Below are 14,335 nucleotides of genomic sequence, written 5' to 3' on the forward strand. Positions count from 1 at the left end.
CCTAGTTCTTTTATGTTGGTGACGCGGCATCTGGTTGGCTCAGTGGGTTAAGCGTCTGCCTTCGGCTCAGGTCATGATCCCAGGGTCCTGGGATCGAGTCCCGCGTCGGGCTCCCTGCTCGGCGGGAAGTCTGCTTGTCCCTCTGCCTGCCCCTTCCCTGGCTTGTGCTCTCTCAGGCGTCCTCTCTCAAATAAATACATAAAACCTTTTTTAAAAATTTAAATAAGAAAGTGAACAACTCAGTGGCATTTAGTGCACTTTTTAAAAAAGATTAGAGAGAGAGCACGTGAGCACGAGCGAGGGGAGGAGCAGAGGGAGAGAGAATCTCAAACAGACTCCCTGCTGAGCACAGAGCCCAACTCGGGGCCTCAATCCCACGACCCTGAGATCCTGACCTCAGCCAAAATGAAGGGTCGGATGCTCAACCGACTGAGCCCCCCAGGTGCCCCCATCTAGTGCATTCTTTTTTTTTTTTTAAGATTTTATTTATTTATTTGAGAGAGAGAATGAGAGAGAGCACATGAGAGGGGGAGGGTCAGAGGGAGAAGCAGACTCCCCGCCGAGCAGGGAGCCCGATGCGGGACTCGATCCCGGGACTCCAGGATCACGATCTGAGCCGAAGGCAGTCGCTTAACCGACTGAGCCACCCAGGTGCCTCATCTAGTGCATTCTTAATGTTGTGCAACCACCTCTTCTATCTAGTTCCAGAACATTCCATCATCCCATAGCACAACCTGGAGTCCCTCAGCCTTCACTCCCTGTTCTTTCTGGTGTCTTCCAGAGGTCAGAGCCTGTGGGGAGCAGTCTGACACTGAGACCTCAAACCCCAACACGCTGTCTTCCAAAGCCCTGCAGGCGCAGGCGGGGGTGTCCCCCCCCCACTCAACTCTGAACGTCTGGCCCCAGGCCTGTGTTTCCTGCTTGCTCTCCACCCCCTCGTCCATGTTCCAGAACCTCTCCTCGAATTTGTCTTCCTGCACCCTTGGCAGGGCTCCCGTCAGGACTGCCAGCCCCCGACCCAGGGCTCACGAGCCTTAAACTCAGACCTGTCTTGGGTTCCCATCCCAGGTTCCCTCTATTTGCTGCAGGGTCTTGGGAGGACAGCTAAGCCTTTCTGGGACCTTGTTTCCCTGTCTGTGAGGGGAAGGGTGGGCTCCCACTGTCCCTTCTGTGTCCCCTGAACCTCTGGTTTCCAGATGATTCCAGGGAAGCCATGCTCACCTCACCCCTTTGTCCCTTACTGGGGCCACCTGTGCTGAAAAGCACGGTGGAATTCTGTTTGCCAAGCTTCCTAGACTGCTCAGGTCCCAAGGCCGGGAGCACTCCGGACTGCAAGACGAGTCCTCCCCACGGGGCTGGTCCGTGCTGAGTGCCAGGAATTTAGAAACACAGAATCCCTCCAGGGAGAAAGGCAGACACACGGTGGCCAGCGTGCTTGGAGGGGACGCAGAGGGAGGAGGAGGGCCCCGGCGCCGAGCAGGACGGTGGAGGATGGTGGAGCCAGGACAGGGCTGCCCGGGGACGCCTGGCTGGGGGCAGGCTGCCGGTCAGGAAGGTGGTGAGGAGACGCTGCAGCCAGAGCGAGGTGCTGGGGCAGGGAGGGGGCCCTGACGGCTCCCGTTTACCTGCTGCTCAACTCACATCAACAGGGATGCCCGCTGGTCTGAAGACCAAGGCGGCATTTTCCCCAGAGCGCTTACAATACATGTCAGCACAGTATCAGTTCACCTCCACAGAAGTATCCGAAATTACGTGCTGCAGTGTGAAATGCAAATTCCCACAAGGACAAATCCAGCAACACAGACATCTCAGAAAGGCAAGAGGAGGTTTGCTCTGTTTTTAGTTCACTTAACAAAAATTGCAAGTCACAGGATACACCGCCTGTCTGCATTTTGGGTTTTCTGTCATTTTATACTTCAGTTTATCTGCAACAAACTATAGCTCATTCGCAACAAAAGCACTGCTAGAGCATTTCATTCACAAGTTTGCTAATTGGTTTCCAAAGAGATGCATAAACGGAGCCTATTTGATCTGCAGTCGCCAAGACTGACCAAGACAGGGAGGCAGAGAGTGGGGAAGCCGCTGGGCGAGGCACAGGCTGCGCCTTCGCCCTTTCACTTTTCGCTGTGAAAAAGCACTTCACAGTCTGTTTCAGTGTGGGTGGTAACGGTGTTTAAATATTCTCCCCTCCAGAGAAGCAGTGGCAAAGTCTACGTGGGGGTCTCACCTCCTGGCAGATGGCGATGTGTGAGTGTGTGGGGGCCCCACTTGCTGCCCAGCATAGCACATGGCGGGCGTGAGCACGGCCTTCCAGGGCGGCCTCAGCCCGGATGTTCTGGGGGCCACTGAGGCCGCCCACCTGGAGGCTCCCACCAGCACCTCCCAGACCCCCAGGCCCCCGAGGTCAGGCTCTTGTTCACACCATTCAGAAACAGCTCTCACGGGGTGGCCAAGTATCTCCATGGCGCAACCCAAGACCCACCTTTTGGTCCTGGATGACGGAACATCCAAACAGACGATTGCCAGACGGTCCATGAAGGTGGAACTCTGGCCCCCAGACTGCAGAAGCCAACTCCAGTCTCTCAGCTGGCCCTGGATGACGAGCCCTGGGCCGATGACAACAGCTTCCCCAACTCAGGACCAGCCTGAGACACCACATATGCTGCCTAACCACTCACGCGGGACATCTATACCAGTCCGCTAGAGCTTTGCAACAAATACCACACGGTGGGCGGGCCAACCACGGACATTCGTCCCTCACCGTCCTGGAGGCTGATGTCCAGACCCAGGTGTGGGCAGGGCCATCCCTTCTGAGGCCCCTCTCCTGGGGCATGGACACATGGGCTCCCTGTGCTGTACTGAGGAGCTGGGTGGCATCCCGTTCTGCTGGCCACTCCCCCTGTGTTTTGGTGGGAGTAAGGGGTCCGAGGCACAGGTCCTCCTCACCAGCCCTGGAGGCAGAGTTGTTCCTGAACTTGAAGAACTGGCATTCACAACCCCCACTTATGTTAAAATATTCTTTTATGGAGGCACCTGCGTGGCTCAGTCGGTTAAACGTCTGCCTTCGGCTCAGGTCATGATCTCGGGGTTCTGGGATCGAGTCCTGCATCAGGCTCCCTGCTCAGCGGGGAGCCTGCTTCTCCCTCTACCACCCCCCCAACTCGTGCGTGCACGTTCTCTCTCAAATAAATAAAATCTTTAAAAATATATATTCTTTTATAAATGGAGTCTCTTTTCTTGGATATTTGTTTATAAATGTCTCAGACCAGACATCTGTCCACAGTCTTTCCTTCCAAACGTCAACATCAGGTATGATTCCATAGTATCTCAATCTGGCAAATAAAAGCTTGATGCCAAACCTTGCCCAAGATTACATATCCCAATATACTATTCCCCGAACCGTGACTGCCATATTTTGGGGCCTTCCCCACCCTGCAACTTTTGCCATCTCTGAGAAAAGGCAGCATGGCCCTGACCAGGGCCCTGGCCCCAGGCAGGAGGCCTCTGCACACCTCCACACAGAGAAGCCGACCACACGGGGACATGCGCCGGACTGCACAGTTCTTGCAGAAAATCTCTCCCTGGCAGTTGGTAAGCGCCCAAGTGTTCAGTGGTCCTGCCTTTGTATCCTGGGCCCCACCTGCTCCTCTGTGTAGAAGTGAGACCAGCCAAGCTGTAATTCCAGAAAAGACTCCAACCCCGAGGGAGAATCAGGAGGACCGAGGCCAAAGGAGCCCAGGGCAAAGTCAGTGGAACTCCTCTCCTACCTCTGACCGGTCCCCACCTTCCCCCGCCGCACCCAGAGCCTTTCACCAGTGTGCAGGAGGGACGGCAGGTAAGTGGGCATGGCGGGGCCACACGGGAGCCGGGGAAGCTGACCACAGCCGCTGCAGCAACCTGTCGGACAGCCTGCGCTGGATCAGTGATCCCAGCTTCCCTGGGCTCTCCCCACTTCCGAGTCAGGACCAGCCAAATATGCGCCCTAACCAATCAGGTGGGACGCCCCCCACTCCCCTCTGGGCACCTGCACCACCTTCTCCGCCTCCAGCATCCCCACCTGTGGGTCTGCCCATCTCACCTGGGGGCTGACTCCCAAGCTCTGGATAAAAGGCCCGTTTGTCCTCATTGGGGGGGGGGTCCTTTATTTCTGCAGACACTGTTCATCCGATAAACGTTTACTGACTTACTCATTATTGACTAGGCGCTAGGCTCCGAGAGGAAAGGATTGCGTGCCCCCGCCACCTAGGAGTGCTTGGTCTGTTTTGGGAAATGGTCTTGTCAACAAATAGATGACGCGGAATGAGGTAGATACCTGCAGGGCGAGGTGGGGGTCCCGGGAGCTGGAGGGAGGACGCGGCTAGCGAGCGGAGGACAGGAGGCCCCGGGTGGGAGGCTCAGGCCGGGAGAGCCCGCCCCGCAGCGGCTCCGGAGGGGCTCCGGGACGTGGCAGGGGCTGCGGGAGACGCAGGTCAGGGTCGGGGCTGGAGCAGGAACCCAGAGGGACTGGGGCGCCACGAGCCCGCCTCCGCGCAGCCTAACAACGCGCCCCAAACTCAGGGGCCTGAAAGGGCCGTTTGTCCCTATCCTCTCTCAGGCCCTGTGGGTTGGCCGCGCGCAGGAGGCGGTTCTCTCTCGGGTCCGAGTCCCCGCAGGGTCGGAGCGGCTCTGCGCCCCAGCCCGGAGCCCGGCAGCGCGGGTGCGGACGGAGCCCCAGGCAGCCAGGCCGCGCGCGAGGGCGTGGTAAAGACGCAGGAACGCGCGGGGTCCAGGGGGTCCGGGGACGGGTCCAGGCGCAGCTGGGGGTCGGGGGGCTGTGATGGCTTCTGTTAGGGGCGGCCAACTTTCTAAAGTCAGAGTGTGATGTTTGCACAACCCTGTGAGGATACTAGAGACAATGAGTTCCACACTCCAAATGGGTAAATCATATGGCATGTGAATTTGATCTCAATAAAGTTGTTTAGAAAAGGAAATCTATTTTTGCTTTTATTTTATTTTGAACTTTTACTTATAACTTGGTTGTTTTTACATTGTTATAGATATTTTTATTCTATTCTTACCATAGAGTAATATTTCCTGTTAACCAAAGGTTTTAGAATTCAATTGAATAACTTAATTTTTTCACTTGTAAATTTTCACTTGTAAACTTTTTCACTTGAAAAACTATTATGAGGGGCGTCTGGGTGGCTTAGTTGGTTAAGCGACTGCCTTTGGCTCAGGTCATGGTCCCGGAGTCCTGGGATCGAGCCCCACACCTGCTCAGTGGGAGCCTACTTCTCCCTCTGCCCTTCCCCCCTTCACATGCTCTCTCTCTCTCTCTCTCTCTCTCTCTCTCTCAAATAAATAAATAAATTTTAAAGCATTATGCAAATTATAAGTTTTAATGAACACTGACTGTCCTTACAAGTTCCATGACTAGGGTCCACACTGGTTTTCTATCAGCCTAGGGGGTTTGCATTAAGTGTTTCATTTTATTTATTTTTTTCATTAAACAGGTTTTTTTTCTTTTCTTTCATTCCTTTTTTTTTTTTTAAATTAAGCCCACCGTGGGGCTTGAACTCACAAGCTCAGGATCAAGAGTCACATGCTCTACTCACCGAGCCAGCCAGCCGCTCCCATTTGATTTCTTCATTTTCTTTCCAGCAGACTTCCGGACACCTCATATAAACTTCCCAGTAAGTGTACGGAGTCTCCCGAACCTAATCAAACATAGACTCCACACTGAATTTGTTCTAGTAACTGGAACCTTCCCAGGGGCCCTCGTACTCTCCTTGCAGCTTGTTGTACATCCCTAATGACCCAGGGCAGGAGACTCATCTCAAGAACAGAAATCAATAAATTTTGGGACAAATGCAAGATTATATAGTACACCTTTCCTTCTGAGAAAAGAGAAGGAAGACCCACTGCATGCATGCAGAAGACAAAATGCGCTCACGGCTGCCAGGGCCGAGCCTCGCCAGCAGGGAGGTGACCTGCAGCTTGGACATGCTCTTTCTGTTCGTCTGTCTTCATCACTGGAATTCAACCGTCTCTCCCAGACTGTTCAGGCACATTTCCTAAAAATCTTCGTGCCTGGGACCCAACAAGCCATACCCACCTGCAGACGCAAGTCTTTGCTCAAATCAGATCATTTTCTTCAGTTATTCATCACTTCTTGTCTTCTCTTTCTTGAACCCTGTGCCCAGGCTCCCGACCATCCTGCACACCCCAACTGACCTCTTGCTCTGGACCGCACCCCCCCCGCCCTGCCCAGTGCTCTGCTCTGAGTTGGTGGTGTTCCCTCCACTTGGCCTCCTGGACAAGCTGTTCTCTTTCAGCTCACCTACCTGAATCATGATGGGATCCAGAAGAGTTTGTAATACCCTAAGCACACAGCATTGCCTCTGGTTGAAGCTTCTGTTGGTGGGGTCAGTGTGCCAGATGTTGAGCGAGGACGTGTGCCCCTCCCAGTTGGTGGGATCATGCTGGTCACTGCATTGGATACATGCAGTGACCAGCCCCTGGCCAGTGGGAAAGCCGTGTGCTCTATGCTCCTGTAACCCGTGGTGGACAGACTGACCAGCCCCTGACCAGCCCCTCCCCTCTAAGACACAGAGACCCTCTCTGCCAACTCCAGCATCTGCAGGCCCGGGGACAGGGCAACACCCCAGGGCAGGGTTTCTGTCATCTCCAGGCCACAGGCCACAGGGAGCAGTGGCTCATCCCACCCAGCACCCAGGCAGCACCAGGACCCGCCCCCTTCACCCATCCCCTGGCACCACTAATCTGCTTTCCCTTTCAGTGGATTGACCTGTTTTGGAGATTTTATATAAATGGACTTATATAACAGGTGGCCTTCAGGGACTAGCTTCTTTCACTTAGCATAATGTTTTCTAGGTTCACCTACGTTGTAATGTATGGAACATATAAGGTACTTTTTTCCATTTATTGCAGAATTCTATCCCATTGTATGGATACCACATATTATTTATTCATTCATCATTTGATAGACATTTGGGCTGTTTCTAATCTCAGCCATGATGTATAATATTATGAACATTTATGTACAAGTTTCTGTGTGAAAACAGGTTTTCATTTCTTTGGGGTATATTCCATCTAGAGGTGGAATTGTGGATCCTGTGATAAGTTCAAACCTTTTGATATGCTGCCATGTGGCTTTCCAAAGTGGCTGCCCCATTTTCACAGTCTCACCAGATGTAAGAAGGGTGTGATTTTCCCACATCCTTGCCAACATTTTTTTTTTTAAAGATTTTATTTATTTATTTGTCAGAAAGAGACACAGCGAGGGCGCCTGGGTGGCTCAGTTGGTTAAGCGACTGCCTTCGGCTCAGGTCATGGTCCCGGAGTCCTGGGATCGAGTCCCACATCGGGCTCCCGGCTCGGCGGGGAGCCTGCTTCTCCCTCTGACCCTCTCCCCTCTCATGCTGTTTCTCTCTCTCTCTCTCTCAAATAAATAAATAAATAAAATCTTTAAAAAAAAAAAAGAAAGAGACACAGCGAGAGAAGGAACACAAGCAGGGGGAGTAGAAGAGGGAGAAGCAGGCTTCCCGTGGAGCAGGGAGCCTGATGTGGGGGCTCGATCCCCTCGTGACCTGAGCCGAAGGCAGACGCTTAACGACTGAGCCACCCAGGCGCCCCCCTTGCCAACATTTGTCATGTCTTTCCTGGTGGTATGAAGTGATATCTCCCTTCCAACTGATGATATAGAGAGTTTTTTCGTGTACTGACTGGCCATTTCTGTATCTTCTTTGGAAAAATTTCTATTCAGATATTTTGCCCATTTTTAAAATCTGTTATTTGTCATCTTGTTATAAGTTGCCATAGTTTTTTTTTTTTTAAGATACAAATCCCTATCACATATGTGATTTGCAAATATTTTCTCCCATTCTGTGGGTATCCTTTCTGTTTCTCAATGGCATCCTTTGAAGCACAGAAGTTTTTAATTTTGGTGAAGTCCAGTTTATCTATTTTTTTCTTTTTTTGCTTATATCTTTGTTGTAATTTATAAGAATGCATTGCCAAATCTAAGGCCACAAATGTTTACTCCCAGGTTTTCTATTAAGAGCTTTAATGTTTTAGTTTTTACATTTAGGTCCTTGATGCATTTTGAATTAGTTTCCATATGTGATATGAGGCAGGGGGTCTAACTCCAGTCTTTTGCATGTGGATGCCAGTTCCCCAGGACCGTTTGTTGACAGACTACTCTTTCCCTTTAAATTATTTTGGTACTTGTCGAAAATCAATTTATTTTATTCTATTTTACATATTTATACTTTACTTCTCACTTCTCAATTCAATTCCATTTCTGCATTTCTATCCTTGTGTCAATAAGTGAGAATGGAATTGCTGGGTCCTACAGTAACTTGTCTTGATCACTAAAACTTTGTAGCGAGGTTTGAACTTGGAAAGTGTGAGTCCTCCAACCTGCTCTTCTTTACCAAGATTATTTTGGCAGCTCTGGGTCCCTTGCACTTCCATATGAATTTTAGGGTCAGCTTATCCATTGCTGCACCTGGGACTTTGGTAGGGATTGTGCTGAAGCTGTAGATAAATTTGGATTTAGTAATAGATAGTAGATTCTTAGAAATGACACCAGAGGAACAAGCAACAAAAGAAAAAAAAAATAGGCAAACTGATATCTTGAAATCAAAGACTTTTGTGCATCAAAGGATATTACCAAGACAGTGAAAAGATAACCTGCAATGGGAGAAAACTCTGACAAGGGCCTAGTATTCAGAATATATAGAGAATTGTTACAAACCAACAACAAAAAGGCAAACCTAATTTTAAAATCGGCAAAAGATTAAATAGACATTTTTAAAAAAGATTTTAGTTATTTATTTGACAGGGAGAGACACAGCAAGAGAGGGAACAAAAGTAGGGGGAGTGGGAGAGGGAGAAGCAGACTCCCCACTGAGCAGGGAGCCCGATGCTGGGCTCGATCCCAGGACTCTGGGATCATGACCTGAGCGGAAGGCAGATGCTTAACAACTGAGCCACCCAGGCGCCCCTAAATAGACATTTATCCAAACAAGTTATACCACTTCCCCCACTAGAATGGCAATGAGTAAATGAGCTGAAACTAACAAATCTTGGCGGGGATGTGCAGAGATTGGAACCCTCATACACTGCTGATTGGAATGAAAGTGGTTCAGCTGCTTGGAAAACCGTATAGGGATTTCCCAAAAAGTGAAACACAGGGGCGCCTGGGTGGCTCAGTCGGTTAAGTGGCTGCCTTCGCCTCAGGTCGTGATCCCAGGGTCCTGGGATTGAGCCCTGCATCGGGCTCCCTGCTTGGCAGAGAGCCTGCTTCTCCCTCTCCCTCTGTCTGCCGCTCTGCCTACTTGTGCTCTCTCTCTCTGTTAAATAAATAAATAAAAATCTTAAAAAAAAAAAAAGTGAAACACAGAATTACCATGTGACCCAGAAACTCCACTCCTATATACCCAAAGAATTTTAAACAGGTGTTCAAACTAATACTTGTACACAAACATTCATAACAGCACTAGTCACAAGAGCCAAACGGTGGAAACACCCAAACGTCTATCCAAAGATGAGTAGATAAATTGTGGAATAATCACTCACAGGAATAGTCTTCTTCCATAAAAAGGAATTAAGTATCGATACATGCTACAACCTGGATGGACCTTGGAAACATTATGCCTAGTGATAGAAGGCAGACACAAAACGAAAAATATTGTATGATTCCATTATATGAAATATCCAAAAGAGATAAATCCACAGAAAGGAGATTGGTGGGAGGGGGAGAAAACAGGGAGTTTATTTGGGGATGATAAGAATGTTTTGGAAGTAGATAATGGTGGTTGCACAACGCTCTGTTTAATTGTTCATTAAACAATCTGTTCATTAAAATGGTTAATTAGATGCTAAGTGAATTTTACCTAAATAAAGGTGTAAGAAATTTATCATTTTGTGAAATACTATGATGTCTGGGATTTGCTCCAAAATAATGAAATGGGGTGTAGATAAAAAAGTCTAAAGGAAGGGGCGCCTGGGTGGCTCAGTTGGTTAAGCGACTGCCTTCAGCTCAGGTCAGGATCCTGGAGTCCCGGGATCGAGTCCCACATCCGGCTCCCTGCTCGGCAGGGAGTCTGCTTCGCCCTCTGCCCCTCCCCCCCTCATGCTCTGTCTCTCTCTCTCTCTCAAATAAATAAATAATCTTTAAAAAAAAAAAAAGTCTCAAGGAAAAAAACAACTTTGGTTTGCAAAGAAAACAGAAATGGATTGGAAGTGGATAAAAGCAGAGTTGGGAGCCCTAGCCGAAGTCCAGGACAGACGCGAGGGCTGGGCGATCGGGCGGAGGAGGGGGCTCGAGCTGAGTGGCTCCGAGCGCGTCCCTAGACCCAGCAAAGGGGCTGTTTGGGCAAAGCAAGGGCCCAGGGTTTGCGTGAACCCGGCCGGGAGGGTGTCCTTGCTGAGCAGCGGCGCAGGCATCAAGGACTGCCCTTCGGAAATCACCTCTTCGTACACCTTAAACTCACACCATGCACACCACGTTATAAGTCAATTGTATCTCAATAAAGCTGGGAAAACTGTATCAAACAGGGACGGCCGTTAGGGTTGGGCGCGCGCCGCGGTCAGACGCCGCTGGAGACGCGAGGAGACCGGCGGAGCCCGGCCGCGTCCTCCACCCGCATCTCAACCAAGTCCCCCGGTGGCTCTGTATCCTCCCCAGGGACGTGCGGGCCCGGTGCATCCTCGGGCCCTCCGCGGGCGCGGTGGGGCGCAGGCTGCCGCCTCGGCTCTGCCAGCACCGGGCCCACCTGGCGGCACGTGCCAGGTGCGCCCCCGCGCGCTCCAGACCCCGGCCCCGGCGGGGTGGGGGCGGGGCGGGGCGCGCCAGGCCACGCCCCGGGGCGGTGCCGCGGGGCGCCCCTGTCCGCTCCCCTAGTCCGCAGGGTGCGCGCCGCGTCGCGCCCCTGGCGGAGCTCTGGGCCATGGCTGCCGCCGAGCCCAAGCCCCCCGCGAGGGCGGACGCGGCCAGGCTTCTGGCCCGGGGCTGCTGGTCGGCGTTCTGGGACTACGAGACACCCAAGGTGATCGTGGTGAAGAACCGGCGCCTGGGCGTCGTGTACCGCGCGGTGCAGCTGCTCATCCTGCTCTACTTCGTGTGGTGGGTGCGGCTGGGCCGGGGGCGCGGGGGCGCCGGGGCCCGGAGCCACGGGGAGCGGCGGGGGAGGGTCCCGGGTCGCCTCCAGAGCGGCCCTGCCCGTCCCGCAGGTACGTGTTCATCGTGCAGAAGAGTTACCAGGACAGCGAGACGGGCCCCGAGAGCTCCGTCATCACCAAGGTCAAGGGCATCACCTTCTCCGAACACAAAGTGTGGGACGTGGAGGAGTACGTGAAGCCCCCCGAGGTGTGGCTGCCCGCCCCGCGCGCCCCCGGGAAGGAGCGAGGGGTGTCTGCGCTGCCCGCCTTGGCCGACCATCCCCTCTTTCTGAGCCCAGGGAGGCAGCGTGTTCAGCATCATCACCAGGATTGAGGTCACACCCGCCCAGACCCTCGGAACCTGTCCAGAGGTGAGGCCAGGTGGAGGGCAGAGCTGGGGCGGAGGGAGGGGACCCAGCTGTGCCTGCCCCAGAAGGTGTGGGGCTCCTGACCAAGCCGGTTCCTCCCTAGAGTATGAGGGTCAGCAACGCCACCTGTGACTCGGACAAGGACTGCGTGGCCGGGCAGCTGGACATGCTGGGAAACGGTCAGTGCACGCCAGCCGGGGGTGGGACGGGGCGGCGCTCCTCGCCCGCTGAGCGCACGTCTGCCTGCAGGCCTGCGGACCGGGCGCTGCGTGCCCTACTACCAAGGCTCAGCCAAGACCTGCGAGGTGTCGGGCTGGTGCCCGGTGGAAGATGGGGCCTCTGTCAGGTGTGCTCCCCAGGTGACCCCACCTACCTGGGCCCCCGCTGACATCCCAGCACGACTGTTTCCCTCCTTTCTCTCCTCACTGAGCAGAGCCGGGATGTGCTGGGGAGGGGGACTGGGGCGGGAAGACTAAACACATCCAGTCTGTGCCTCCTCAGCCAATTTCTCGGCAAGATGGCCCCAAATTTCACCATCCTCATCAAGAACAGCATCCACTACCCTAAATTCCAGTTCTCCAAGTAAGAGCCACTAGGGTATGGTGACAGTGAGCTAGGGATGGGAGCTACCTCCAGGGAGCGTGCTGTTGGTGGGTACAGAGCACTGACGTTGCTGGGCCCTGTCCGCAGGGGCAACATAGAGCACCGGAAGGACGGCTACCTGAAACGCTGCACGTTTGACGAGGTCTCTGACCTCTACTGTCCCATTTTCAAGCTGGGCTTCATTGTGGAACAGGCAGGGGAGAACTTCACAGAGCTGGCACATACGGTGAGGGGGCAGCCGAGGGACAGTGGGGGAGTCAGCTCTCCTTTCAGATGCTGGCCCTTACTTGCAGACGAAGGGTCTGCCAACCCCCTTTGCAGTCTTGGCCAACCCTGGCCCTCTTCAGGCAGATGAAGGAGAAACACGATCGGCCAACCCATCTGGGCATGCATGGCTCCTGCTAAATTATTAACTCCTGGTCACACAGCTGGCCACCAGTGTCCCCTCATGCTTCAGAAGCAGGGCACTCCCCAAGCACCCCAGCTCTCAGCCTGGAGCTGTCCCAGGTGCCCCGAGATGAGCACCCCATATGCAGTCTCAGGGCAGGACCCCACGGCCCTCGAGGGTCCTCTGTGTGCCCTCCCTGACACCCATCTCTGCGCCTACTCCGGGCAGGGTGGCGTCATTGGGGTCATCATCAACTGGGACTGTGACCTGGACCTGTCAGCGTCAAAGTGCAATCCCAAGTACTCCTTCCGGAGGCTTGACCCCAAGCACGTCCCAGCCTCATCTGGTTACAACTTCAGGTACCTTGGCCTTGGGATGCCTGGGTTCTCGTCTGCCCTGGCTGTGGGGGCTCCAAAACGACAGGGCAGGCACTCAAAAGTTCAGGTGCCCCGGGGTTGGTGGCGTTTTGGAGCGTCCCATCTTGGGTGATGGGTGAGCACCCACCACCATGCTCCAGTCATTCTTACCCAGGTTTGCCAAATACTACAAGATAAACGGCAGCACCACCCGCACACTCATCAAGGCCTATGGGATCCGCATTGACGTCATCGTGCATGGACAGGTAAACCAGCCTGCTCTGCCTACCAAGGATTCAGGCAGGCCCAGGGCTGAGCTGGCACAGCCCCATCTCCCCCACCCTCCCTTGAGCCCCACTTGCCCCAGGCCCGGCAACCATCTAAGGCCGCCTCCCCTCCCAAGGCAGGGAAGTTCAGCCTGATTCCCACCATCATTAATCTGGCCACAGCACTGACCTCCATCGGGGTGGTAAGGAAATGCATGCTGGGCACTGGGCAGGGGAGGGGGTCCTTGGTAGTGGGAGCGGGAGGGGTGGTGTCTCCTAGGCCCTCACATGTGGGTCTTGCTGGCCCAGGGCTCCTTCCTGTGTGACTGGATCTTGCTGACATTTATGAACAAAAACAAGGTGTACAGCCATAAGAAATTTGACAAGGTGTGCACGCCGAGACGCTCCCCTGGTAGCTGGCCTGTGACTCTGGCTCTTGTGTTGGGCCAGGCCCCTCCCCCACCCCATCCCTGCTCTGCAGACCCAGGCCAGGCAGGCCAAGCTCTGGCTGCCCCGCCCCCATGGCTTTGCCCCACCTCTGCCCCATCCGAGCAGATGGTGGACCCTCCTGAGCAGACTGCAGAACCAGAGCTGTCCACCTCCGAACCTTCCCGGCAGGACTCCACACTCACAGACCCCCGAGGTTTGGCCCAGCTCTGAGCCCACCACACACCTTCCATCATGTTGTCTCAAAGGCTCTGCCTGGTAGGGCCCTTAAGTCTGTGGTCCCAAGAGACCGAGCCCCAGCTCCCCTGGCAGCCCACGGAGACCTGCACAGTGCACCTGGGACCCTGCCCTCGCACCTCAACACTGTGAGAACCTGGGAACCACAAGACCCCCGTGCAACCGGGCAATGGGCCGACACAAAGTGGGTGGCACCCTGACCCTGGCTGGCCCCCCAACTTCCCCCAGGTCTGAAGGGAGGGAGGGGCAGACTCCTGCCTCTTCCTCCCCAGCGTCTCACCCCTCCCCGCCCACACCCCTTGCTTGCTTCATAGCAAGAAACCACATACCCAGAATCCAATAAACGTGTGACCAGAACCTCTGGCCTCATTTTTCAGGAAAAGCATCTGGAGGCCCTGAAGACAAACATGTAGGAGGGTCCTTGCATGTGGGAGCTGTGGGCGCCCTTGGTCCTGTCTCCCCTCTAACCAGCCTGGGTGCGGAGTTTGCACAGGCATGTCTACC

At 53.9% G+C, this 14,335-nt stretch overlaps 1 protein-coding gene across 1 annotated transcript; it reads left to right on the plus strand.

Annotated features, from left to right (window-relative positions):
- The first annotated feature begins 10,955 nt into the window (after positions 1–10,955).
- On the plus strand, positions 10,956–13,807 carry P2RX2 (purinergic receptor P2X 2). Its single transcript, XM_021692282.1, has 11 exons — positions 10,956–11,131; positions 11,239–11,374; positions 11,466–11,537; positions 11,638–11,713; positions 11,784–11,880; positions 12,036–12,116; positions 12,225–12,363; positions 12,754–12,884; positions 13,057–13,147; positions 13,285–13,350; positions 13,457–13,807. Exons 1-11 carry the CDS (start codon positions 10,956–10,958, stop codon positions 13,805–13,807), a joined length of 1,416 nt encoding a protein of 471 aa, XP_021547957.1.
- The last annotated feature ends 528 nt before the right edge of the window (positions 13,808–14,335 follow it).

The sequence above is a fragment of the Neomonachus schauinslandi genome, chromosome 14, assembly GCF_002201575.2.
Source record: "Neomonachus schauinslandi chromosome 14, ASM220157v2, whole genome shotgun sequence".
NCBI classification, from domain to species: domain Eukaryota; kingdom Metazoa; phylum Chordata; class Mammalia; order Carnivora; family Phocidae; genus Neomonachus; species Neomonachus schauinslandi.

Coding starts and splice junctions, on each gene's coding strand:
- P2RX2 (XM_021692282.1), top strand. CDS start 10,956: ATGGCTGCCGCCGAGCCCAAGCCCCCCGCGAGGGCGGACGCGGCCAGG. Junction 12,117..12,224: donor CCTAAATTCCAGTTCTCCAA/GTAAGAGCCACT, acceptor CCCTGTCCGCAG/GGGCAACATAGAGCACCGGA. Junction 13,148..13,284: donor ACGTCATCGTGCATGGACAG/GTAAACCAGCCT, acceptor TCCCCTCCCAAG/GCAGGGAAGTTCAGCCTGAT.